The sequence below is a fragment of the Ciconia boyciana genome, chromosome 26, assembly GCF_034638445.1.
Source record: "Ciconia boyciana chromosome 26, ASM3463844v1, whole genome shotgun sequence".
Lineage (NCBI taxonomy): Eukaryota > Metazoa > Chordata > Aves > Ciconiiformes > Ciconiidae > Ciconia > Ciconia boyciana.
Window position 1 is genome coordinate 2,976,303 of NC_132959.1, and position 27,364 is coordinate 3,003,666.

Sequence of the window (27,364 nt, forward strand, 5' to 3'; positions counted from 1 at the left end):
TTTTTATAACATCAGAGCACAAACGTTAAAATATAATCCAGCTCCGGAAACATGTGGCTTCAGATTAGATACATGTGATTTTTATGCTGTGTCTGCTAATCATAAAGCAGTGATGACTTTATGAGCAAATTAAGCTTTGCAGGGACAGGACACTCTTGCTCTGGGGCAAGCTCATGGAATGTATCCTTCTTGTGGAGTTATTTAGGAACAGCTTCTCCATCAACAAACAGTAGCAAGGCAAAGTGGCACCAAACAACACAAACAGTCCTTAAAAGACTGGTGACCTCAGCTTTGAAACCTACAGTCAGTAGTGATTACACAGGACCTTATAAAAGGGGAAGGAGTAGAGAAAATGAGATGTATATCATGTTTCAGAGAGATTCACTTGGCTGCCTCAGAATAAGAAGAAAGTGGAGCTTCTGTGGCTCACCCTAATGAAAGTCTAAATTTAGGTAGTGGACAAAGTTCCAGCCGAACTGATTCACCTATACAAAAGGGAAGTAGAGGGTAGGGAGGAGAGAGAGGGAGAAAGAGAAAAAAAGACTGAAAGAAAAAAAAAAAAGAAAACAGCTCCGTACAACAATTACATCCAGATATCAGAGGTACAGTCTCCGCCAGGGTAACGAATCTCATGAGCTAGGACAGGCCCATCAGGTTCCTTCCCAAAATCCACTAGGAAGTTTTTATTCACTTCCAATCCACCTCTTTCAGTATCCACATCAATCTGCAGCATAACAGAGCCTTCCCTGAAAAAGGGACAAGAAAACAGATATTGGGAAAAGGATTCATATTTGTTGCTCTTCTCTTCCATATTTGGGCAGGATTTGTCTTCGTTTAATATAAAATGGAAAGAACCCCAGATTTAAATTGGGGCTTAGCAGGTCTCAAAAGTGAGTTACATCGCCTCAGTGAAACCTGCAACCTCAAATTAGCAATGAATGAGTGAAAATTAATAGCTGTTGTTACTTATAAAGGAATAGGCAAGCTGCACTATGCCCTCTTGTGGCCACCTGGAAGATCATCTTCTCCTTTCTTTAATTCCAAAAAACAGAAAATCATGCTGATACACTCAAAGGCAGTTTGCAAGTACTATGGATTCCAGGAGGCTAGGCCACATTCACTGGTTTCTTCTCATTCTCACCTACTTCCAAATAGATCATGATTTCAAGAAATAGTGTGTGCAGACCCCAACTTTTGTGTGCCTGTTGAGCAGGGATGGCTTCTGGCCAGTGGGTGAAACATCAAGGTCTGTAGGCTGTGTGTAACGTTACTGGATTCAGCCTCCCTGCGTGGGAACTTTGCTCTGTATACCAGCTGGTATATGCATATCACCGTTTAAGAAAGAAATCTTGAACATGGGCTTGTACAGTGATCCTTGTTTACCAAAGTTTTCTTACTTGACAAGATCTGGGTAGAACTGCTTGTCCCATCCACTGTAGAGAGAGCTGGTGACATACAATCTCTTCCCATCCAAGCTAAGCTGAATCATCTGAGGTCCACCTGGCACCCTCTTCCCCTAAAATTATAATTAGAGAACAAGGTGCTCAAGACAAGCTGCCACGGAGGTTGAACAAAAGAAATGCAACAGCAAGGAGAAACAAAACAGCACGGCAGTTCTGGTACTCAGAGGACCATCCAGCACTCTGAAATCCTTGATACAAGAGCACCAAATCCCGTTTTGGAGAACAAACAGTTTTTATGGGGAGTCTTATTTGTTATTAACAGGGAGCCTTGAAGCCAATCCAGATGAGTTCCACTTAATTCACAGAACTAGTAATGTAAGAAAGTAAGGGCTGAAGTGTTCAGCTTGCTGTACTTGGACGGAAGCATCAAAAATCAAGAGATGGGTCGCACAACACAGTTCCAAATAAGAGCACGTCTATACTGCAGCTAGGTCACAATCTGCACTATGAAGAAAAGGAGTATGTGGAACTTCCTGAAACTGCCTTCAGTGGTCAACAGATCTTAGCCGTGACCATATCCAGTTCTTGCACGTCCCATGAGACTTTCCATAGGTAGCTGCCTTGACAGTGATAATATTAATGCACATTGATAATGACTAGAGAAGATTAATTCTCTTTCATTTTTCTACCACGATGCCAGGTGCCATCAAACTCTTTACACCCCCACACCCCCACTGCAGAATGAGCCGGTTTAGTGCTTTGACCATCAGTTGTTGAAAGATTATCAGAAGCAATGATGACAGTGAGATGAATGCACACTGCATTAGCTTTAAATTAGCTAGCTAACAACAGCAGGGAAGATGTAATTATACAGGCTTCAGTACAGTCAAACAGCTTGTCCAGTTCCACCAGGGACCCAGAACACTTACCAGGATTTACTAGCTCCAGTCCACGCTGAAATGTGATACCTGCTCAGGCTGTAAGCCAAGGTATAAACTAGCTCAGGCTTTATATCTTGTACATTGGACTGAGGTGTAGAGATATTTCAAAATGGATTACAATTAGCTGAGCACTGACAAGGTGCGTGTTAGGAGAACTTACTTTGATCACAAATGGCTCTGGCTGACACTGCAATTCCTTGTCTTCCACTACAGTTACAGGCCCACCTTTTGTGATACTGCCTCCCAGAAACACCTGTAACCAAGGGAAGGTGTGAGCATAGGCGTTGGCTATCAAAGGGACAAGAAAGCAATATAGTGACAATTCTCAAGCAAAAGTAAATTGTCATTTTCTCCTTTTAAAAAAGAAGGAAATAAGAAGACTGTACTGCCCTTGTACACGACAGCTTTTCTGATGCTGCCTCACCTGCCCCACCAGCTTGGGCTTGCGGGTGTTGGAGATGTCGTACTGGCGGATGTCTCCATGCAGCCAGTTGCTGAAATACAGGAACCTGTCGTCCAGCGAGATGAGGATATCAGTAATAAGACCTTCAAGAAAATATTCAGTAGCAAAGTCAGGAAACAGACAGGACCAGCAACAAACAAGACAACAAGCCTATTATCTTTCAAAATTCTAGTCATCGTAGCCTCAGAAAAATATGTTAAGGTATGGGTTGAACAAACACAATCATCCTTGGAAACCCAGTGCCTACTCAAAGGCGGTTCAGGCTCTATCAGCATTCTCAGGACCATTCCCGAATACTGTGAGCTGATGCTGAAAGACCCAAATTCCAAGTATTTTCCTAGAGAAACTGACCTCAAGCATTGAGCAGTGTGGGAGCAGAGGTCTGACAATCTCCTACTTGGTGGCTCATAAGCAAGGCTAATTTGGTTACATCAGAAGTGTTACACAAAGAACTCAAACAAAAATGTAGTATTTTACAAGTATTTTAGTATTTTGTCATTTAAGGATAAGATTTTGCAAAAAGCTACACTGTACCAGGGAACTGAAGAGGACAACACCTCATTTCTTTTCCAAACATGCTCACACTAACCAGGCATGTCAGGGAGAAGCCATCCTTGCACCTTCTTGCTGGGTACTTCAATCACCTTCTCTGCTGCCCAGTCTCCTTTCTGCAGAAGGCACAGGAGAGAACCCAGCATTACTATTGCCTTGATGTTAGCCAAGAGGGCTCAGCTGTATGCGACAGAGGGGTGAGGATGGTAACTATACTGCCAGTGAGAACGTTAATGATTATACTATGCAACAACATCTCAAACAGATAGCTGTAACAGTAGCAGAACTGAAGACTGCAATCTCCTGCAGTTTGGCATCCTATCTGTCTCCAGCTCGCCCTCTAAAATGGCAATAGCTCTACTCCCCTGTCCACGACCCCATCACTTTCCCTCCCTCCTCTACCTTCAGGTCTTCCCTATGCTTCCAAATACTGGCTGTGCAGCAGGCAGCACACATTGACACTGGTGACAAGTTTCACATATTCTGATTAGCTGCCCAACTGATACATGTTTGTTGACCAGCTTGCTGGCCAGAAAGAAGGCTGTTGAGCTAATGCCGCAGCTATTTCCTCAGTGCAAGCCTTCATTAGATTGTCTCGTGTTCAAGTCATCACAAATGTTCCTATCATTGGCAAGACCCTTCCCTCTTTGAGACTTTCACAATTCATTAACTGTGATTAAAATGACCAACAAGTTATTGTGGAGGGCAGGAGAGCTGGAATTGGGGCTGACAGACCAGCACAATGACCTCTTAAGCTTTGCTTCCTTTCAGGATCAGGCTGCTGAAGATTTGCATGCTGGACATCAGAGATACTCAAAATGCCTACCAACTGCAATTGCTCAAAGATGAGGGACGACATGGTAGCTTCAGAAAGCCAACACACTGGCTTGTATGCATGCAGGTTTGCTCTCTGACACAATGTTATAGCTTGGCTAGAATTAGACTGGAATGAGGAAGCTTATTTTTTTTAATCACAATTGTACTATTTCCTAAGTGATTGGTGAATTTTTGAAACAACCAGGTTTGAGCTTCTATGTTTGCCATGGCTTTCATTACTTACCTCTGTCTTGTAGAACCGATGCACTGCACCACTCAGAGCGCACCCAACAAACCCTTCTGCAGCATCCGGATTGTGGAGGAATCGGATTTCCAAAGGTATGGAGCCCTTCCCTAAGTCAATTGCCTGAATGTAAGTGTGAGTGCTCCAGTCCCACACATTAATGCGGCGGCCATAATGCCCTAATGGATCAGGTCAGACAAAAATAAGCACAGAAGATAGTAGTTTAACAAAGAATCACTTTTACTTTTGAGAGTTTAAACAAATGCTCCCTCACCTCTCTCTATATCAGCTGGGTTAAACCCATCTGCCAAGACTTTTGGGGCTCCCCATTCGGTGCTCATCAGGACATTGTGTCGTGGCTGATACCAGAAGTCATAACCCAGGGGGGGTACCTTTTCCCCATTCTCCCAATTCCCTTTCACTTCAAAGGTCTCTCCATCCAGCAAAATAAAGCCACCTGATATAAAAACCGAAGAAAATTGTTTGAAAACATTCACGCGGATTCACAGCTTTAAATAAGATAAATAATATATTAGTATTTAAATGTCTACTTTCTAAACACGCTGTAAAATGCAACTCTGTGCTTAAGGAAAATGTTGTGATTCCGTTGGTATTGCTTTTGTGGACTAAAGCAAACGAAAGCTGGATTTTTAAAGAACTTCATCATTTTGTAATGAATTTTTTAAGCTCCAGCTGGCTCTATTTCTACTCAAGTCATTCCAATAAATCAGTTAGCCTCCTAGAGTACATTTCAATTAAGAGATATCTTAGAGAAGATCCTGGAGGAGTCACCCCCTTTTCTTTGCTTGCTACCAATATCCTTGAATTACGTACATAGTATGCATCTATTCAAGGACATGTTTGCCCATGATCCAGAAGAGAAAAACCCTGTGAAAAGGAGCAGGATTCACCACTTCCCATCTGAAGTATATTTCTCCTAATAGCTAGTATTTCTCTTTAGATGTCAAGTGTTTTACATCTGAATAGGTAACAAAATTTATATGCAAGAATCCTTCAAAAGTTTTAAATAGGAAATGCAATCTAGAATAGCTTGAAAGGCTTAATTTTCATTAGACAATGAGACAAGAGGATTTAGGTTGGCAACAGAATCTTTCAAGCCCAAGTCACAAATACTGAGCTAATACAGATTACGTTCAAAAGCAATTCTCCCTTGCTCTGTGCTGAAGGGGCCCAAGTGAAACGCTAATGGGTTTCTTGCTCATACTATAACCACTAGAGTTGGTCTTCTTTAGTTGAAAGACTGAGACATGGACACTGAACTCATCAACAGTCCCAGAGAGGTTCCTCCACATCAGGTTTGAATTGCTGTGGCAGAGCAACGTCTGTACAGCTTACCTAGTAACGGAAGTATTTATTCTATAGTTACATAAACAACTGCTGGAATGGTTATGTGCGCAGAAGAACTGTAAGCTCCTAACAATGCCTCCAGCTTTGCAGCCTGTACTTTGGGAGTATGATACTTCTGTACAACGAATACTTTTCTAGAGTAATTAAGGGGATTAATACCTTTTCCATTGCCAGAAGGGTCTCCCAAAGAGCTGATTAAGATGTCACCGCTGCCCAGACAGTGAGAGGTATGAGGATTAGCCACGTTCCCCTTCCAAAACAACTCCACTGGCTCAACAATCTAAAACAAGTATACGCATCATCATAGTCACCTTCTCCCAGATCACTACAGAATACTAGTTCTACCTCTAAGAGTTCAAGTTTCAAAGACCGAGGAAGGAGTGGGAATGGCATATGTGTGAGGGGGATTGTTTCTTTTGCTGCTTTGTTTTGTGAGTACCTGCCACCTCCCACTTCCTACTCTGCCCAGGAATACAGTACCATCCATGACATTTATTTGTTCTTCTCAAAAATATAAACAGCAAGAGTTGGATGGTTAGAATCAGTCTAATTCCCGCATCAGTGAGACACCAACATCTGCGTTTGTTTTAATTAATATCAGTGGCAGAAACACCACTTGTGTGCATTCAGACATCAGCTCTCTCTGGAGTACTAGCAGTTCAGAGGGGGAAAAAAAATCTTTGAGGCTTGCCAGAGACTCAGTCTGAAAAAAAATTCACTGTACAAGAAGAGACCTTTGGGGGTTTTATTCCACTGCATTAATAGTTAAAGGCTGGCAAGGTTCTAAAGAACTCAAAACTGAAAGACTATGAATGAGAGTATTTGCAGGCAGGTGGGGTGGGACAAAAGACCGCTTAAAAGTTTCCTTACATTCCACATTACAACCTGCCGTCGAAACGTGGTTCTGACCACTAAATTCATCTCTGCGAAACCTGGAACTGTACTGAAGCTTCACACATTGCTGTAGGGTTCATCTGACCACGCACAGACGTTGACAGGTTTTATTTACATCTAAGCTAATCCTCTATGCTTACTTTATAGACAGTGAAAAGACACAAACACTCTTAAGACACAATTCCTTTACCCTAAAATAGTTTTCTAAACTAGGTTAGACAAATGTGACTCCAGCAATGCCTATTTTTGTTTCCACTGACTGTAAAGAGGATCTAAACAGTTAGACATGGAAAGGTGTAAGTCTATATCCGAACCCTTTCTATGCCAATATCTGTATCTCTGCCAAATGAATTCTGTTGCAGTGGAAGTTTTACTGTGGAAAAATGTCAATTGTTTCTGTGAACAAGAGATTTTAAAAAATGTTCATTTCCCCATATGAAAACATTTTCTTAATTTTTCCTTTTAAAAAAAATCTACATATCACATGTTTAGGAACCAAAGATTACAAATCAAGGAGGAGGTGTCCTTTACGGAAGAGATCTGGTTTTGTGCAGTGAAAATCCAATCAAATTTGAACTCATCTCTGAGAAACATACAGTCTACATATGCTCAGTTCAATGTGTCAGGTAGGAATTTGCCTCGTGATCTTGTAGTCAAAAACAATAATACAGTGTGCAACTACTTCGACTGAAATTCGTATTGCAGAGGCAGGTTGAATCCTGGAACTTCCTAATTTTTGACTGTTTGACACCACATTTATGCATACTTTTTTAGTGCAAGATTTTTGTGTGTAGTTTATCAATAAATTGTAGGAGTTTCAAAACTTCCACAAGTTCCTAATATTTGACAAAAGCTTCCACAACTGTTCTGACTCTCCTATTCTAATTTGAAGTTGGAATCCATAAAATCACTGTCTCTTGGTCACAATATAAGAAATAAAAACCCAGCTTAAAGTCACCTAAATATACCTTATGGATTCTAGGAGCTCGCAAGTCTGTTCCCACATCCACCACATAAATGCGAGAAGAGATCAGACTTGGTAGAATCAGACGATTTCTTCTCTTTGTGGCATCCCCAAAGCAGCTGCTACAGGCATTCCACCCTGAATGATGGAGCTCATCCTTAAGATTCGGCATGGGCAGGCGATGGATCACCTACAAAGTCAGAGACAGACTTAAGATTCAGTCTGGTATAGTTTTTCCCCTAGGCAAAGAAATGGGTCTTTATGTCAAAGCATAAATTAATAAAGAGCAGAAGGAAACTGCTATTTGTTATTCAGGAAGCAGGTTCAGCCTGAGATATGCAGAGCTGAAGCTGTAAAGTGGGAGAAGAAAGTTGGACATCATGATTGCATAGCATTTGTTGTATGCTATTAAATTAATCCAAGTCTTTAAAAGACTATCTAATTAAGGAGACATGCAATAATTACATGGAAAAAAACCAACAGAAAACACCATCTCTTGTCCATGTGCTGCAAGTCTCTGACTTTACAAGATTTACCTGATTACAACTGGGGCTGACTGTAGCAAACTGACATGTTAATTTGCACTCTTGCTTCTGATTTTTACTTTCCCACTGTGTAACTAAGAAAAGTTGAAAGAGTACAGCTAAGTTTTGTCAAAGTTTTAGGAGATTTGTTTCCTCCACTCCTCCGCCATAAAACCCTAAGCAGTAGATATTAAAAAACCCCAACAAATTATGAAAATCTTTGTTGTCAAACCAGATTTGCTGCTCCTTAAACACGTGGAGATCAGAGTCCAAAGTATCTTCAGTAATTTGAGTCATATAAGCACTGCATGTTTAAATGCAGTTCAGTCTACACTATTTGCAGTAACAAACCGAGAAGCTTAAGGACAGTCTTACCAATATTTTGGATCTGGTATATTGGTAGGTACCTACCCACAGCTTTCCATTTATGAAGTAAATGGATTAGATTTATAATGCCTAACATGTAGAATTTCCCAGGGTATCAGACATCCTACATTATAAACTCTGTCTATACTACTGACAAACCCCGAGGAAATATCACCTTCTAGAGCTTAATACTCACGCTCAGTAAAAATCAGTAATAGTGTTACAAAAAGAACTATTAAAATACTAAGCACAAAAATGCTCTGAAAGTGTCTTGAGACTAACAAGATACAAGTTAGCTTTGAGTAAACTAGTAAGAAAAACAGCAGAGGATTTCATTGGTTCTCAACACAAATATCTACTTGAAGATGATTACGCAGACCCAAATATTCACCACCCTAGAAAATGGAGCACGGGAGCCATTCTACACACAGGTACCTGACAATAGTGTGGAGATTTGGGGTCAACATCCACAGTGGCCAGGTAGTCAGGTTTCTCTATCCCGGTGTTTCTGTAGATACAAGGCAGGTACACAATCTCCTCCCGGGGACCTTTCAAGGCAGAAGTCTTGTTTAATGCGTCAAAAGAAACCATTTTTACAAAAAGCTGTAGTTAACTTTAAGAGAATCTTCTCTGGATTTAATCTCTCTGTCTGTAAATTGTGATTCTTCCTAGGAAGCTGAACCTCAGTATTTCTGTTTTATGGAGAAACGCTAGTAGTATATAGTTTGAGCAGCCAGAAATCACCAGGAGAAAGTGCTTATTCAGCTGTGGGGCCTTTCCACTCCCTTGCCCTCCTAATGTAAGAGGCCCTGGGGATGTAATTATCTTCCTGAAAAAGGACAGTACTGGAGACCACCTTCCCATCTGCAAAGCCATGTCAAGCCTCTCCTTTCCCCAGTTACGCAAGTGATGACTCCCTGCTGCCAGGGCCCAGGTTTCAGTCTACCTATGCCAAAAGCTTACTTACTACAACCCATAAAATTGAGCCTTTTAAAGTATATCAGAGGACTGAAGGTGAAGTTCTGACACTTTTAAAAACTACAGCAAAATGCCTCAAGGGCTTTAGTGAGGTTCAGGATTTAACCAGACACTGCTGGGAAGAACAGAACATAACTTTTGTACAGCTACAAGTGGATGAGAAGCTTGCCATTAAACTAAGCTGCACGGAATACCCTACAGTCCTTTCTCCTATTTTCTGCTTCTTAAAAACGGAAGGGCAGTCTATAGAGTCGGAGGGCAGTCTATAGAGTCTCCATCCAAAAACACCAAGGAAACTTCTTTTTTTTTTTTTCAGGTTAAACACTTGCCCCCAATATCCTTAACACAAAGCTCTACTTTGCAGCACAGAAAAACAGAACAGTTTGTTGAGTGTTAGCATCCTGTAGCCATGCATACATCTAAACCCAGACCCGCTTTGTTTTAGTGCTATGATTTCGTGAACTCATGGTAACAGAGCTTGCATGCTGTGCCCAGAGTTGGGTGCAAAATGAAATAAAATCTCTTCTGATATTTAAAGTGTCCTTGGCCTTGCTCATTAATGAGCCACTCTGGAAGGCATCTACCTAGTCTCCACCTAATTTGAAAACAATTCCTGTACTGATGGCCTGGATTTAGAAAAGATGTTACAGTACTTGCCCTTCATGGCATCCAGAGGAGTTGCATATCCTGGACCACATGCTCCGCATTTTGCTGATTGGAGAGAAAAAAGAAGTTCTGTTAATCTCCAAATTATTTTAAAGCATATCTCTAAGAGGACATTGGCTTTGCATTCAGAGATTGACAAATCTTAGATCCAATTTTTACATTGCCAAACACCTGTAAGTCTCGCTGACTCCAGTCAGTGCTGAGGTTACTTCAGTTTCTGAATTTTCATACACAATATGACACTCCATGCTCAAAAATAATGGGAAATTGGGGCCTTCATTTCAACAAGTTCAGACTCACAATTTTAAAGCACATTCATATATGACAAGGGTCTGGGATTTAAGAAAATTGTGTTAAATGTTTTACAGAGAGCTGCTGAATCACTGCCAGATGAGTAAGCAGATAGATTGCCCAATCTGAACAACCCATTTTATTACTGGAAAGCCTCCAATCTTTCTCTGCATACAAATGCTGAAGAAGTGGTTATTTTTAAGGATTTACAGCCTGGGTAAGAGGTGATACTGCAGGTGACCAGAAAGGACAAGAGGAAGGGGGATCATGAACCATTCCACCTTCTCTCTATGAAAAACTCAGCTCCCCACCTCTGCTCTTGTGCCACTGTTACAGCTGCCAGAATCCCTCCTTGAACCGGCGTTCATCATTCACCACTTCCAGCACAGCAACTTCATCACAAATCAGGCAACTTAGTGGGGAAACTGTAGTTTTAGGAAGCTAGAAATGGAATCTAAATGTCCTCCGGAGCAGAGAACCCCAGAAAAGCAGAAGGACCACATCTGGTTCAAGGCTGGGCTCTGTGTTAGGAGGAACATGTCATTTTACAGTGGCAGGAGACTGAGAAGCAACGCTCTACTGCACCGAGAGTCAAAACCAACCGATGCACCTGGGTGTCTCTATGCCCAAACCCTCAAAATTTCAGTGGAGAATGGGAACTGCAGCAGTTGTTATCTGCAGCTTCTCTATCTGGAAAGTGATGTGTTTAATTCCAAAAGGATAGGACTCCTATGTTAGCATTTTCCAGAATTAAGAGCTTGATCCTCAGCAAGCACAAAGCACTGCTCACCACTTACACATAATACTTCATAAGCGTTTCAGCTTAGTTTTAAAATGCTTCTTGGCTCCCTTTGCATCAGTTTGGATCTCAATCAACATCAAAGTAAAAATTATATTAAAACAGCCTCGTGCATAGCGTTTTCTACTCTAACACAGTCAACAGAACATATATGCTCAGGACTGCATCAACAAATTGTTGGCTAGAATTAAGAAAATATTACCCTGAAATATTGCTTTAAGGGGCAGTTACAACATGTTGCAAGTTTATAGGCTTAACTGACGCACATAAATCTCAACTCTTCTAGAGTCACGGAGCTGCAGGCCCACTGAACACAATGCAGGAAGCTTCTGCTCCCTTCCTAAATGGAACTAGTATATAATCAGCTGTTTAAAACACAAAAATGTAGAAGTGCTGTGCGGCAGGATGCCAACATGTTTTTTCAATATGACATGAAGTGAAATACATGTTGACAGAAGCAAAAACATAGTATAGTTGCCTCCCTCCGTACCTCAAGTGTCTGTAATAAAAAAAAGCAAACCAGCTAATTATTTGCCATTCTCTGATGTTTAAAAAGAGAAGTTTATAGCAACAGGTTTTTTCAGGATGCCACAGATATGAGATTTCAAATCCAGAGGTAGCGACAGCTCCAATGCCCATTTAACTGTGGAGCCTTTCCTGGAAGGCAAAATGCTTCAAGCAATGCACTCACTGCATGTGGAGGCTCACAACTTTAAAAACTGGATCTTCTCAAAAAGAGTCATTTTGTACTTGCGGTTTAATTTCACATTCTTTGTGAAATATTTTTATCTGGAAACACAAAATATAAAGTTCGCTTTGTTCCATTTATGTCTAAGCCATAATTTAAACTTTATTCCAATTTTCTCAATCACCTAAATTAGCAGGAACTCAGTATGCATTAGACCACAGCTTAATTAGCATTGCAAATGCAGTTTTCTGCAGATTACTTTGAGAAAAAGATTATTTGTGCCAAATTGTTTTCCAGAGGAAACATACAGCAAGATGATGAACGTTTTCTCTTCCTTCTTCTCATACACATTTTTTCTCCTTTCCCTCTGATCTTGTTCAAACACTCTTTTGTTTTGAGCCATTGTATCTAACTGCCTGAAGATACCCAGGGATGACGCAAACCTTTCTGTGTTATACGATGCCAAGCTCATTTGTGAATACAAAATAAGGTTTTTGTCATGAAACTGTGATTGTACCATCTTGTAGCAACATGTTAACAATAATATTTACATTGCTATGTTAATAATCCATGGTTAAACATGTTAATATTACTGGTTATGTTCCAGATCCCCCATTAATCTGGCAGCTGACCACGTGTTTTGAATACCAGGAACTTGTGGTTTGCAAAGGACAAAAGCATTGAGATTTTTTTTTTCTGCAGTGTACGTTACACCTTTATAGGCAAATTCTCTTACAGGTAGCTTCCTATCCACAAAGCCCACCCTCCTCGTCTTTCTAAATCAAAGAACCTTTCTCTACCGCCAATGGCTCCGGTGTGAATTTAACAGGAAGAACATATGCATTTAGCTTTAACTGCTTCATTGCGCAATTTTCCTTTTTCCACAAGTGAAGCTCCAGTAAGCCCGATTCCTCCTTACTCTGATGCAGTTATTTGTATATATACACCAAGAGCTGATAAAAATATCACTGTTCCTTTTGTTACCATTTTCTACAGCAATTCTCTCTTGTGGAGAGCAAAGGGAATTGAGGAATCCAGTCTAGTTTCCATTTGCTCTGTATTTTTTCATGTCTTTCCATCTGTTCTGTTCATCTTTTTGGAGAACAGGAGGGACAGTAAACCAAAGGCAACTGTTAAATCCTTCATGAGCCACCAACAACGATCCACAGGCCACTCTGGAAAACTCCATACAAATCAACAACACGGTTTGGGAATATTTTGCTACGCTTACAACGGCTGAAAATACGTAAGCTGTAATTTCCCACGTAAAGCATAATGAGGGACTCCCTGCGGCTTGCCATCCACTCAGTCAGTTTTAGACAAAAAGGAGGCAGTTCTCAATGTCATAAATGTTAACAGAGCTTCTCTGGTGGTGGCAAAGACACCGCACTCTTTTGGGTGGCAGTGAAGAATAAAACATTTCATTTCCCTCATTTTTTGGGGCACCAAGTTGTACCACAGTGACAAGTAAAATTGCATACTGTGCAAGGTAAAGAATGACGACTGGGTCAGTCAGTCTAGCAGTCACAGCACAAAGAAATGGTCCAGACACCTCTGGGTTCATCTGTCTGCTCTGCATCTCTGAATACAAGCGCTTCCTTTGGCAGGCAGGTGATAAAGACACCTCTCTGCCTTTTCAAGGGCTGTGAAGTCTTTAGAAACACTGAGCTCCTCAGGGAAAAGAAATATTGGGAAATACAGATCTTCCCAAAGGACAACAAATACCCCAAAACATCATAAAAGCAAGGTTTAGGAGACTGTTTTATGAAAAACTATGGAAAGTAGCTATTTTTTTAAAAAATAAAAGGCCAATCCATTTATACTTACCTAATCAGTGTGTTAAAAGTTTTGAAGTGATATGCAAAGCCTCTGAGGAAGCTGCAGCATGAGCAAACTATACTCAGATTAACCTGGCGTCACTAGTAGTCTGGATAATGAGGTTTATAGATTTACAACAACGGCTAATAGCATTGTAAAAAATATCCCACCTGATAAAGTGCAGTTTCATAGTAAATTCAGTAACTATTAACACAAGAAAGAGGTATTCTTTGATAGTTTAACAGTGTGAAATAAAGGAAAGGAGCAGGAAAGACTTGGTCTTTTTATATGCACCATTTTATGGCAGCAGAGTTCTTCAGCTCACTTAAGACAACCTGTGAAGGTGCCTAAGACTCGACTCTATAGAGGGAGTTTAGGAGAAATGTGGCAATAAATTAGGCACCTCTGTTGTGAGCTTAAAGTTAGGTGGAATAAATCTGGGCCAAACTAGGCTTTTTGCAGAGCCTGAGGAAATAGAAAGTCCTCTGAAGTTGAGGTGTATGCCTGGGTTAAACACTGACATATTAAAAATGGAGGTAGGCGAGTCTGGTTTATGATAAGATTGGGCTAAACTGCTGAAATAAACGCACAAATGGGAAAAGATAGATTAGGGTATCAGCTGTACTACATACATGACAAGACACAGACCTTACAGAACAACAGAGACAAAAGCAGCACATTCTTTCTGGAATACCCATCTTTATCCAAGTAACAAATTATGCAAGCAGACTTTAATGATCTGTTAAATTTTTGAAGAGCACTCCAAGACTTGTTCTTCTACACTGCCAAGAGCATACTTGCCCAAACCTTGTGACCAATCAATCACCATCATGCTACTTTAAGCTTTAAGGTGCAGTATTTAACTTACTCTTTACACACTGCAAGCGACTTCTTACAGACTGCCGCGACCATTTAGACAAAACTGTCATTATCACAGGTTACAAACTGAAACTTACAGTTTGTTAGAAAGCAGAGCAAAACAAATACAATCGCACTAGTAGTACTGAGAAAAGCACAAAAAGATAAACAGTCAGCCTTAGCAGATAAACCAGAGTAGACACTTTTGCTGAGTCAGAATCATTGTTTTTGTCTGTGTAGTAAGGGCTTTTAAGGTCTACAATCTTACACTGTTTTGTGAAACCACAGTGTAACAGTGTCCCCCTTGCAAATTACACAGTAATACATTCACATGCAAAAAACCTTCCATCTATTTTAGTCCCCTCCCTCCATTTTCTGTCCATGTATCCGAAAATGAAAGTCCAAAAGTATCCAAAAATGAAATAACTATGGTCTATCACAAAAATATAAGCAAAAAGTTAAATTCTGGTCCTCAGTTTCCCGACAATCTTCCTAAGAGTCATTCATGTCCACACTCGACCAGAGCAGCAAGTCCAAATGCTTATTTCCGTTTCTAAATGCTGAGGTACTAAGAGAGACATTTAACGGTAGCATAAAAGGCATCTACTGATAGCATTAAAGCTACTTATTTAAAACCACAGGGGGGTTTCAATAGCTTAAAGAAGCAAAGCTTTTAATGGCCGGAGGAAATGCTGAACTTCAGCCCCGTGTCTCTCCTTACCAGTCCACCATGCTAACGAACCCACTGGCCCCGGCTTACAAGTTTCACAGTGCAGAACCTTAGCCAAAAGCAGCAGATCCCAGCTGGATCCACGGGCTGGATCTCTTACCCATGTCGGATCGGACGTTCAGGGCTGCTGGGTGTGTGCAGGAGGAAGTACAGCTGCCTGGGCTGGATTTTGTGAAGCAAAAGCTGCCTGGAGAAGGTCATATATACAAGAGCGAAGGGGCGGGCAGGACCAGGGAGTGAAACAGCCAAGGGGAGGATCCAGCGCAGCTGGGAGTGCAGGAGGACGGGGACAGAAATTCAGCTCCCACTTCCCAGGAAAGAGCGGTGGAAGCTTTCGAAGCTCTGCTTGAGCCCACATCCTCTGCTGCACCTGGCTCTGACCCTGCTGCACTTTCCACCTGCTCCTGTTTATACTCCAGGTATGTTTCTCTGAGTATTTTGTACCCCAGAAACCGCCCTGATGCAGAGAGAGCCTGTGTGCTTTCTAACAGCAAAGGGGGGAACAGTTGTGCTTTAAAACTCTTCATTTCGGGCAATGTTTCAAGTCTTCCAGGAGTCAGTGCATGCCAGCCCGGATCACAGCTCTCAGTTGTGCCTCGTTTGGCAGGCAGCAATGTTTCTGACATTTCATGGCCCTTCAGTCCCTTAAACAAGGCAGCTACAAAAAGACAACTTGCCTGTGAAAACTTCACAGAACTACTTCTTAAAGAAGATTCTTTTCGAGATTGACAGCTGCCCCGGAGTATTGGAAAATTCGGATTTCACTCTTTATTCCATCTGGGATTCTGCTAAACTGTCCCTAATAAGAATTACTCTATTATTTCTCATTCATTTTTTAAAGGACAGTACTTTTTCCCTGGCAACATTACCTCTGCCATTTCCAAAACATTCTCAAGAGAGGATACTGCATTTTACAACCCTATCCTGCTTCTTCTCTGCCTTTTACATAAGCCACCAGTAACAGCAGAAAAACTAAACAGTGCTGGAAACGCTAGAACTATTTAAGCAATTCCCTCCATTAAGCCAAGAGAGTGTCAGGGAGAGCTGATTAACAACCTAGAACTAACCATTTATTTATATTTATTTAGTGAACTGAGCCTTTTTTTCCTGATCACAAATCAGACAAATACAGTCTGTTAACCTGTTTACCGCTTCAGACTGCTAGCTAACTATTTTGTGCAAACATTATTGCTCAAAATTATTTATTATTTTTGAGCAAAAATTATTGCTCAAAAATGCTTTTCTCTGAATTTTGTTTTTAATACTCCACAGCTATCATTAGGTATTTGAACTGTGTGATGGGCCATCCAAGTCATGTCTCTCTCATCTCATTTGATGGGCTTACTTCTGCTAACTGATTCAAAAAGAAGGTAATTTTTTGGGGAAAAAAAAGGTACTTTTATGATTTTTGCCCACAAATCCTTAGCGTCCATTGGACTGTTCATCCTTCATTAAGAGTTCCTTGCATAGCTATCACTCTTTCTGGTCTTCTCCTCCTCAGATACAGCCTTGTCTGTTCAACAGTTCCTTCCCTTAACTTTTCATTTTAAAACACTACTTTTACTACACATGAGCTTGATTCAGTGGTTTTTTAAGTGGCTATTAAAAAATGTGAGTAATTTATTTCATAAACTCGAGAGACTATGTTCTTTCTCAGGAGGCACCATGAAGGCTGACTGAAGATCCACCTCAAGGAATCAGACTGTCTTTTCAGACCAGCGTGCTCCTGAAGAACCCGCTGACACTGAAGGGACTCCAAGGATGAACGGTAGCTCACGAACATCACTTCAATTACAAGGTCTATGACCTGAATTTTAGGCAGAGTGGGTGGGAATTCAGTCATTCTCAGCAGTGACCTACTTCTGCTTCCATCAAAATCACCAGGAGTTCCAGCTCTCGAGGTCAGCAGGAGGACAGTCAGGCCAGCTCCTCACAGCCACTGAAGTCCCGTGCAAGGAGTAATACTGCCGGAGAGCAGGGGAAGCACATAATACAAACAACACAAAAATGTGCAAGCTGATCAGGCAACAGTTTACATCTGTTTAAATTATCTGACCCAACAAGGAACGCACTACTCTCAGTAGTAAATCACATTATATTAAATCATTAGTACCCTTGGCTCACGGCTCACGCCACTGTGGAGGCAGTGGGATCTGCCGCACAGCTCGGGATGTCTCTGTCACAAACACAAAACCAGAGAAAGGCCAAGATGAGTTTGTACACACCCCGGGGGCTTTGGAACAGCCTTGGAAGCAGCCTGAAGCAGGGAAGTTGCAGAAGACATGCTAGAGATTAAGAGAAGCGCATGCCAAAGGGGGTGGTCGGGAACAGCCCGGTGGAAATGTTACAAGCAGCTCATGAGATAAAACCCATTGAGTGACATAAGGCTGTGTTAAAAACAAACCCACACTAGCAGCCACAAACACTTTCAGCTAGTCCTTCACATGCTAACCTACCCCGTACCACCTTTCTCCAGTTTCTACACAGCTCTTACTACCGTGACACCCCGTGTTGCAGCTCAGACTCCTGCAACACTTTTGGCAAGCGCACGCCTGATTTTTGTATCCTGCATCTAGAAATTAGTCTCACTGAAATGTCATCGAGATTCGCAAACATACTTTATCAAAGCAGAACACTTTTATCAACACATCGGCATGCCTCATCTTGAGAGACGGTTATAATATATCATTATATTTAAAGCAGCACAAAAAGAATGTGTCGGTAGGGCCAAACACACTGGCTTCTGGCCCGTACCTTTTAACGGCATCTGAACTCCAAATTATCCTTGAGGTAGATTCTGATTTGGTTCAAAGCAATCTAACTAGATGGTTTATCTAGTCCGTTGCTTCACATACCAAAGATTCCCCAAAAGCCACACTCCCTTCTTCTGCGTGCCATTCATTAAGTGCCGCACGGGACAGAGAACTTGGTTTTCTTCTCAAAGCAAGCCTGGAAACACAGGACTACACAATACTTATCCCATCCCGGCTTTTCATTACGTTTCATGAGCAATATGGAATGAGTCCAGGTATTAAGGCCAGGATTTCAAATGCTCTTAATTTAATTCTTCTTTGTGAGACCTTGTATAGTTCATTCTCAGCCAGTACAGCATGGTGCATGTCCTCATATTTTGATGTACTGGTTTTCAGATGTTTGATTCAGATTCTTCCAAGGTGAATATAATGTGAAAATTCTTTATTTTCAATCTTTAGACTCTACACAGGATCTACCAACAATTATGCCAATTATTTCAATTACAAGTAGAATGGAAAAATAAATTGTAATCTCTCTAGTTTAACTGAGGTCCTGTATCTTACATACGCATAGTACGTGGAATATTGGGTCCCTTGTCTTTTATTGAGAGTCCTTGTATAAAAGCACCATAAAAAGAATGAATTATAATTATTAACCATTATAAACTGGATCAGGCATATATCAAAAAGTTCATATAAACCAACGTGCAATAGCTACAGTCCGAGACAGAAATTATTTCTTTTCTTCACTGCCCTGGACAAGTTTCAAACTGGCTGTCTATCAACCAACTACTTTTTGAACTCAGTAACGTGTTTACAGAATTAAGCAACCAAAAGTTATGTGTTTTGTTTGTATAATTTGTCCTGCAATCATACAAAGTGCAAAACCTCTTCAGGAGTAGGATCAGGACCTTTACATTGCACTCTTTATTTTCATTCTAGTCATATAACTGACACAAACAACATCTCTCCTGCCTCTCCAAACATCTCAGTCCTCTCTCCAAAACAGGAGTATGAGAACAAAAATCTAAATGTCGTCGTCAAAGAGTGCAGCAACTAATAACTCCCTGTTGTGCATTGGGCTTGGCAGACTGTTTAATACCAAGGTTTTATCCTTCTAGTGTTTACGAAAACTTTGTGTCAATTTAAATGAATCTTTACAAAACAGGCAAAATCTTGCAAACCTCAGGCAAAAACGTCATAGCGAATGTTACTTGAGTAAAGACTACTGCATTTCGATGAGCACTGTTACCTCTTTCTTCTCTTGATTATGCAGAAAGTATTCAAGCAAAGGAAAAAAGTAAAGAAATCCAAACAAATGCAACACAAAAATAAAACCTCAAAACAAAAAGCCCAGCAAAACACAGCAATCCACTGGAGACAGATTCATTCACCTCTAAAGAGGATGGGAAAGAGAAAACACCCAGACATGACAAGCAAGAGTCAGATCATCCAAGGGACAGCTGGAAACCTTCAACTGCCACAAAGGTGAGGGCAGAATAAGACCTGGTGAAGAATTACGATCAGGAAAAAATATTAAGAGGCCGTCGTGTTTGCAAAGTCAAGCATTCGTTAATAAAAGCTACAGTTAAGGGTGTCAATAGGAATTAAATTCAATCCCCTCTTATGCTGATGTAAATTAAATTCAGATGCCTTTTAAATGTGCATTGTAAATCCTATATTGTGAAATAACTCACTATTATTTTTTCATAAGATACACACCTAATTCAATTAATGAGTAGTTAATACATTTTAACCAGTAATATTTAGTGCATAACCCCAAGGTTATCAAAAAAACCCAAGCATTCCAACCAAGCACAAAATGCAACTTCTTAATTGCTGCATATGAACCTTGCCATACGAGTATTCTATACACATTACTGAATTTAGCTGTGCCATCCCCACTACGTTAGATGGCATCGTTTGACAGTTGCTGACTTGAGAGAGAAGAGAATTACAACTCCATTGACCAAAAGCAATTACTAAATTTCAATACCCACTTTAAAAAAAAGCACAAGCATTTAGCTTATTTACAACAACATACACAGCTCACTTGGCCCTTCTGCAAATTTGGCTGCAGATGTTTTATGCTGAGCACCCAGAAATGGAAACTACCCAATTACTGGCCCAATCTGTAGTTAAGCGACTCATCCACAACAACTTTGGAGTCAATGGATACACTAGAATTTATTTTTTATAATTAGTAGAGGATAAATTAGGTTGTAGAAGACAAAAAAGAGAGTCAATCGCAGCCTACCTTCGAAAGAAGAAACGAGGAAATATACACCATTCAGCTTCACTCCCTGCAAAATTGTTCAACAATTTGTTAGAACCTTAAAATAACTTGGAGAGGACTAGCCTGTAATTATCAAGAACGAACCACAGCACACCGATTTCTTTCTATGAGAAGAGAAGACTTTGATCAAAAGGGCAGAAATAGAGGAGAATATATATCTTGGTTAGAGTGAGAAGTTTGATGTTGTGCCTCACAACTTTCTCCTAACTAAACGTATAGCTTATAGAAAACAACCGTAAGTTTGGTGTAAAAATATCTACAAAACTATAAAATTAAAAAAAATAGCTATGTAATGATTTGCTGACAAATTGGAAGGATGTTTCCACTGTAGCTCTGCAGAAGTCTACTATGGATCCACATCAACCAGTAATTTCAGTACCATCTCACATGTGAAACAGAGAACAGGCACATTAAATCTACAAACAATAGCAAAGTAGGAGTAGCAAGTGTTATGGATTATGAAAGAGAAGGGTAATGAAAAAATGGAGAAATTTGGAAGTGGAGGGGTGTTTTTCCTGAAATAATACCATCATTATCAGAATTAGCCTGGAAGCTAGAAATGTCTAATGCACTTTAAACAAAGTTTTTGGAATTCCTTTCTCAGTTCAGTTATCTGGGTATTTGTTCCTGCCCTCCTGGTTTTGGCTGGGATAGAGTAAATTTTCTTCATAGTCGCTAGTCTGTGGCTGGAAACAGTGTTGATAACCCAGGGATGTTTTTGTTCCTCCTGAGCAGTGCTTAAACAGAGTCAAGGCCCTTTCTGCTCCTCACCCCACCCCACCAGCAAGGAGGCTGGGGGGGCACAAGGAGTTGGGAGGGGACACAGCTGGGACAGCTGACCCCAACCGACCAAAGGGGCATTCCAGACCTTATGATGTTGTGCTCAGCATATAAACCTGGGGGAAGAAGGAGGAAGGGGGGGGACGTTCGGAGTGACGGCGTTTGTCTTCCCAAGTAACCGTTACCCGTGATGGAGCCCTGCTTTCCTGGAGATGGCTGAACACCTGCCTGCCCATGGGAAGGAGTGAATGTATTCCTTGCTTTGCTTGTGTGCGCAGCTTTTGCTTTCCCTATTAAACTGTCTTTATCCCAACCCACAAGTTTTCTCACTTTTACCCTTCTGATTCTCTCCCCCATCCCACCACGGGGGAGTGAGCGAGCGGCTGGGGGGGGCCGAGCTGCCAGCTGGGGTTAAACCATGACACAACCTTATGTGGAATCAGAGGCAGGCTGAAAAGCATCAGTGTGAGTTTGTCTTAAAACAGCATGGAAGCAGGTCTCGATGCATTCATTGATGTCAAGTTGGCAAAGTGATCATCTGCAACACAAATGTTGACAGCCTTCTTCGAACTTCAGTGATACTTGCAAACCACATTATTGTTCTTTAATTGTTATATAAAATACTACATCCATACGGCAATTCCATTGGCAACCAGAGTTAAATATCTACACATGCAATAATAAATGATGCTTCTGACAACTTTCAAATTTTATCACAAATGTTACAATAGAGATTTCTGTTAAATCCCACAGCCATGCTATCTGAAGGAATCGCAGTTTTTTCTTTTTAAGAGGCAATATGCTAAGCCTCATGTTTATGGAGAGCGCACGGCTTGAAGCTGAAACAAGTACAAAATCCCATGTATTTATTATTTCTAATAATTTCATAATGTTTAAAGAAATTGCATAATCTTGGAGAGCCTGATCTTTTACTTCAAGGTTGATAATAATGAAATGACAACAACCAGATGTTTAGAGAAACTGCAAAGGGAAATCTCAGCTGGGACTTGACAAGACAAACAAAACCAATGATTAAAAAGACAGACATTTTTATAGCCACAACAGCTTCCTGCAGAGAAACATCTTGATCCTGGGCCAAATCCCAGAGTCCTGTAGGCTAGAGGCCTGTAACTCTGTTTTTATTAAGACGTCCCTTGAGTAGGTTTCTTCTGCAGTGGTAGGTTATTTGCCTAAGTAATTAGCTCATATTTTGTGGATAATATTGTCATTCTTTCAGGACTAGTATTATTAGCTGTCAGTAAAACATTGCCATGTCTTAGCAGCTTTTTAAGGGAAGGAATCCTGCTCCTTGCTGTACCTTTGTTGCTCAGTTAGGCTCTCTCAAGAATAAAGGAGAGACCTGTACTAGCTGACAAGCTGGAGTGTGGTTTAGTATCCCTTCAAATGTTTGGTGCCCTCTAAAAAGAAATGTTTAGGTTTGATCTGCCTCAGTAGTTCCCCTCATTACACAAATATGCATTCAAAGAAGAGCTTGTAATTGTGATATACGTTCTTGGCCAAACAGGTCCCAAACTTCAGTGTGAACTCTAGGGATATCCTTTGCTCAGAGGGCAGTTTCTTTTCAGAGGGAGTATCTTTATAAATGTAACTCCAAGTACATACCTCCAACAGTTAATCAAGTCCCCTAGGACCTCATATTGTAATAGGGCATTTAAGTAAAAAAGGAAAGGAAAGGAAAAAAAAAAAGAAGGCTTAACTCAGTGACCAAACAAACAAAAGTACTCCTTACCTCTCTGTGACATATTAAAACAGCTTGGCAGATTTTTACCCTAAAAACAGAAATGTAAGGGGTTTTTAATGACTTTTAGCAATCTTTTCAAAGACACAAGTGGTGACTGAGGCTTAGTCATTTGGTAGCTATGTGGTTTAAAACCACTTAAGTAACTCCTGGTCACCCATTCCTATCCTTACACTATCCACTACATTGTAGAGAAACAGCAGCAGACAGGGGAAGAAATTTCCTACACATTTAGTTATCACAGAGGAATTTTGTAGAGAAGGGAGAAATTTATAGCTATAAACTAATGAAAATTCATGCTCTATGTTACACCTTGTAAATGTAAATGAGTTACAACGTATTTGAGAATTAAATTGAGCATGGAACCAATTAATAAGCATCCCCAGGCATCGCAGTGACCCATTTGTGCAAAGTATTAAGGAAAAACATTTAATGGAGGATTCCCCAAATCCAGTCTTTTGAGGTAAAACAACGCATTTGATTTCTGCTTCATGAGAAGACTGGGAAAAGCATTTTAGGAAGAGCTAGAGACATTTCTTTCAATGTTTGTTTGAAAAAATGAAAACCAAAGTTCAAAACTTTATATGTCAGTTAAAATATAGAACATGGGGATATTTTAAACATTCAGATCTACAGAATACCAGTTAACTTTAAATTTATCACAAACAATATAAACTGAACCTGAGTATTAATTCAGTGGGATAAATGAAATGGAGACAGTTCTGTAATCAAAAGTAAACAGGGAAATGTCCTGTACGTAAAGCGACAAATTAATAAAGAAACTGCAAAAAAATCAGGAAAAACGTCACTTAACTGTAGTAAGCTTGGTACATTGGGCAGCCAGCACACCTTGCTGCATAGGCATCTGCCTATCTTGATGTACCTGACTCAGCCAATCTGCCACAGGAAAAAAAGAAGTTACATATATAATTTTGTTTTTAAAATGTTAGTGGCATTCTCAAGGTTTATTTCATTCAAACATATTCTAGTGGAAATTTCTGCTCCCTCAAAATCTTGATTGGTTTTTCTGGCCAGCCCCACGCTATTTTTTGAATATACTTAAGAAGTGGAAAAAGTCTGCTACATCTTGTCCCACTTTCAGAGCTGAAGTACATCCTTCCAAGGATTTTTCAGTTATTCTAAAACCGCACGTTGAAACTTTTTCACTTTTTGCTGCAGGTGGTTCCAATCTTAGACCCCCAGCAAAAAACCTTACATGGCAAGTGTCCAAAACACTGCCTACCTGCAGAAGCAAACTCCAATATTCCAACTGCTCTCTTCAGAACACGTAATTTATCAATTGAGTTTTCCTACGTCAAACTTTTTACTAAAACCTACATTGGATTAGGAACATGTTTTAGGGTTCATTCAGTTGAGATGCACGGCTGGACCTGCTCGACTGTCATGCTTGCATTGGTTTGTACATGCTGATCTCAACGTGGCTTGTTTTTCTTGGGTGAATGAGCCCTGAGGACAATAGCGTTTTGATGTCTGTGCAGGTATTTGCCTTCTTTCACTTCAAGACTTGGTAGTTTCCTGCTTCTTCCAGCCACAGTGTAAACACCTGTAGTTCAACACATCTCCTAGATCACCCCAAATGCACACAGCTGGTATTTACTAGATGAAACACACAAGTCCACCTGGGCATGGTGTTTTAAGACTTACATAACTCACAATTATTTTTATTCCTAAAGAAATAGGAATTTTCTTTTTTGAGCAAGAATATCAGACTCCTATCTTGCTACCCTCATGAATGTATGCATTTCAATAGCAACTAAGATTTCTCATTCTACCCTGCTCCCCAAATAGAGGGCTTTCCTTCTGTTCCAGCTGGACATGGCACAAATGTAAACTAACTCACCGATGGTGATGTGATTTAAAACAGCTGCATTCTCCCTGTCCTTAATTTCATTTGAATTTGGTATCTGCACAATATACACTGGATAAAGACAAAACCACCCTGGTGAATTTTTATGGTTTCTCTTTTTTAACTTTGCTTTCTACATTAGGTATAAGAAGCGTTGCATTTACAAGGAAGGAAGAAATCAAGTTTGGGATTAGCAGATGATAATTTTTCCAGCAGTAAACACAATCATTAGTCATCAGTCAGTAATATAAAACTTGGCTGGTAAATCCTTGCTGCTATCGACATCTGAATTCCATTTACAAACTTAATTTTTCCCATCACTAGCAATGCCAGTGCGGCTGGCTGTTTTCCCCTTCATTTAAGGAAAAATCACTTTTTATTCATAGCTTCTGCTTCCAGATTATATTTTTTGAAAAAAGCAAGTGAAAATTGCTATTATTATATTAAATAATTAAATAATACTTCAGCTCAGGCAGAGGCTGTGAAGCACAATCAGGAACACAAATGCATAACTAGCGATAACGATGTTTGTTATTACTATCAGTGGCATAACCACAGAAGAAAATGCGGCCCTTTGTACTGCGTATAGATACGATTTATAGGCGACAGATAGACAGTTAAATGAAAACACTTCCCTCCAGCATGAGGTGAAGTAGCCTGCTGCATTGTGTAAACCAGGAAGAATGACTGGTAACTCATGAAAACCATCAGAAGAAAATTAACATGCTCATTTAATGAACCGCAGAATAATAAATCCTATTCTAGCAACGCATGGGTGTCACAGCAAGGGGGTCCATTTGGGAAGCACGCTACTTACCAAATTCAGAAGTGTGTTTTACGATAAATAAATAAAGTAACTTTCCAAAGTATGCTGAAGATATAAATGCTAACAGTTATAACATATATACTTATAGTTTTGTTAAATATGTTAATTATTAATAAAAAACATACATTATCCGTTTGAACCATACTATCTTCAGTATTCAGGCTGCACTGTACGCAGTTAAAAGCTGTACGTTCCATCACTGCTAAATTATTCACAGTAAGGAGTTCATCATTAAAGATATAATCACAATAATAAGTTCATTATTAAAGACATAAACCATCTGAATTTATGCTAGGGAGAAATGTAGTCACTGATGATACGTTGGCTTGACAGCGCAGGAAACTTTGATGGCACCAATCCAGAAATGTACTTAAGCAAATGCACAATTTTAAGCATTTATATAGTTGCTTTGATTGTATTTGGATCGTTTAAGTACATAAAGTTAGATATAGGCTTAAGTATCCACTTAAGCAAAGCCTCACACCTAGGTGGACAGCTCCTGATGTTGGTCTGTACTGCCGCATCCACCCGCCTCCGTCCTGACTTCAGGAAACCTCCACAGACGCTGTGGAGAAGTTCACGGCAATTTAATCCTTAGCCTCCCCCTCGAAGCTACCCCCGAGGGAGGAAATCTGTGCCAGCTTCTGATGTAATTACGAGTCTCATAAAAGGGACATAAAACATAGAGATAAGGAATAGTTCCATCAAAAAGGCCTCTTAATTATTTTTGGACCTTGGAAGTCTATCACTAAATGTATCTTGTTTGGAGATGCAGCCACCAAAAATATGTCCCAATGGCAGCAATGTCACCGGCTACCGAACATGTTACTTTTTATGGATGATGGGTTTCAGTCCCGTAACCACATCGGCAGTTCTCCCCGCCTTCCCCAAGAAAATGCAAGGCTACTAGGCAAAGGTGGCAGGCTTGACAATGCTGCTAGCCACCAAAATAATCTTGTGGTTAAGGCATCAGGACCCAATTACAACATTGATAACCTAATTATCCCTACACCTGTAGATGGTAGCACTGAATCCTCGCCATACTGCCAACCTATGGCGCCTGGTGGGTCTGAAGACGCAATGAATGCTACCAAAGGCGGCAAATTCCAAAGAGACAGGTAACGCCCAAGACAACACCTGCTACAAGGGGGTGATTTTGGCTGGAGACCACCTACGCTAAGGCCAACCACCTCCCAGCTCGGTCATGGCGAGGGCAGCTGGATTCCGAGGGGCCCCGAGGGGCCTGGCAGGCCGGCCCAGCCTCGCCGCGGGGCAGCCCTGACAGGAGGCGAGGGCGAGGCGCCGGGCACCCCCGGGGCGGAGGGCGGCGAGGCGGGCGCCCCCTCAGAGCCCACCTGAGGAGATGGCGGCGAGGCGCCGCGGGGCCTCGAGGCAGCGCTAGGCCCCGAGCAGGGCCGGGGGAGGCCCGGCCGCGGCCCCCCCCCGCCGCAGCCTCCCCCGGGCCGGGCTCGCAGCCCCCCGCGCTCGCAGCCCCCCGGGGCGGCCGCCGCTGAGGGGAGGGCGGGGGGCGCGCGCCCACCCCACCTCATTTGTGCTTCAGACAAACTTCGTCAGGGCCAGGGCAGAGGCTGCGCCGGCCTCCCGGTGACGTCACCGCGCCGCGCGCCAATCCCCGCACCGTCCTGCGGCCCAGAAGGAAATGACGTCACCGTATCCCTCCGCCGGCCAGGTCCCCTTTTTTGTGTGTGTGTGTGTATGT

General features: G+C 41.1%; 1 protein-coding gene and 1 long non-coding RNA gene across 5 annotated transcripts; one reads left to right on the forward strand and one right to left on the reverse strand.

The window, feature by feature from the left end:
- Nucleotides 1–9: 9 nt before the first annotated feature.
- Nucleotides 10–27,203, reverse strand: LOC140644065 (methanethiol oxidase-like). 3 transcript variants are annotated; one of them, XM_072846555.1, is made up of 16 exons: nt 26,129–27,202; nt 23,766–23,848; nt 22,943–22,982; nt 21,621–21,730; nt 20,374–20,419; nt 10,171–10,224; nt 8,971–9,083; nt 7,650–7,835; nt 5,947–6,067; nt 4,694–4,876; nt 4,420–4,598; nt 3,397–3,475; nt 2,769–2,890; nt 2,505–2,597; nt 1,398–1,516; nt 11–746 (listed from the first exon to the last, which is right to left on the reverse strand). In XM_072846555.1, the coding sequence occupies exons 4-16, from the start codon at nt 21,651–21,653 to the stop codon at nt 584–586; spliced, it is 1,491 nt and encodes a 496-aa protein (XP_072702656.1). In that variant the 5' UTR covers nt 21,654–21,730; nt 22,943–22,982; nt 23,766–23,848; nt 26,129–27,202; the 3' UTR covers nt 11–583. The 3 variants fall into 3 exon arrangements, with proteins under 3 accessions (XP_072702655.1, XP_072702656.1, XP_072702658.1); XM_072846554.1 differs by lacking the exon at nt 21,621–21,730 and having other exon boundaries at nt 10–746; nt 23,765–23,848; nt 26,129–27,203; XM_072846557.1 differs by lacking the exons at nt 20,374–20,419; nt 21,621–21,730; nt 22,943–22,982; nt 23,766–23,848; nt 26,129–27,202 and adding an exon at nt 15,464–15,597 and having other exon boundaries at nt 15–746.
- On the forward strand, nt 15,621–18,737 carry LOC140644067 (uncharacterized). Of its 2 annotated transcripts, XR_012039734.1 has the most exons (4): nt 15,621–15,782; nt 16,636–16,733; nt 17,021–17,161; nt 17,248–18,737. It is a non-coding gene; the product is annotated as an uncharacterized lncRNA (long non-coding RNA). The 2 variants fall into 2 exon arrangements; XR_012039733.1 differs by having other exon boundaries at nt 17,021–18,737.
- Nucleotides 27,204–27,364: the final 161 nt, after the last annotated feature.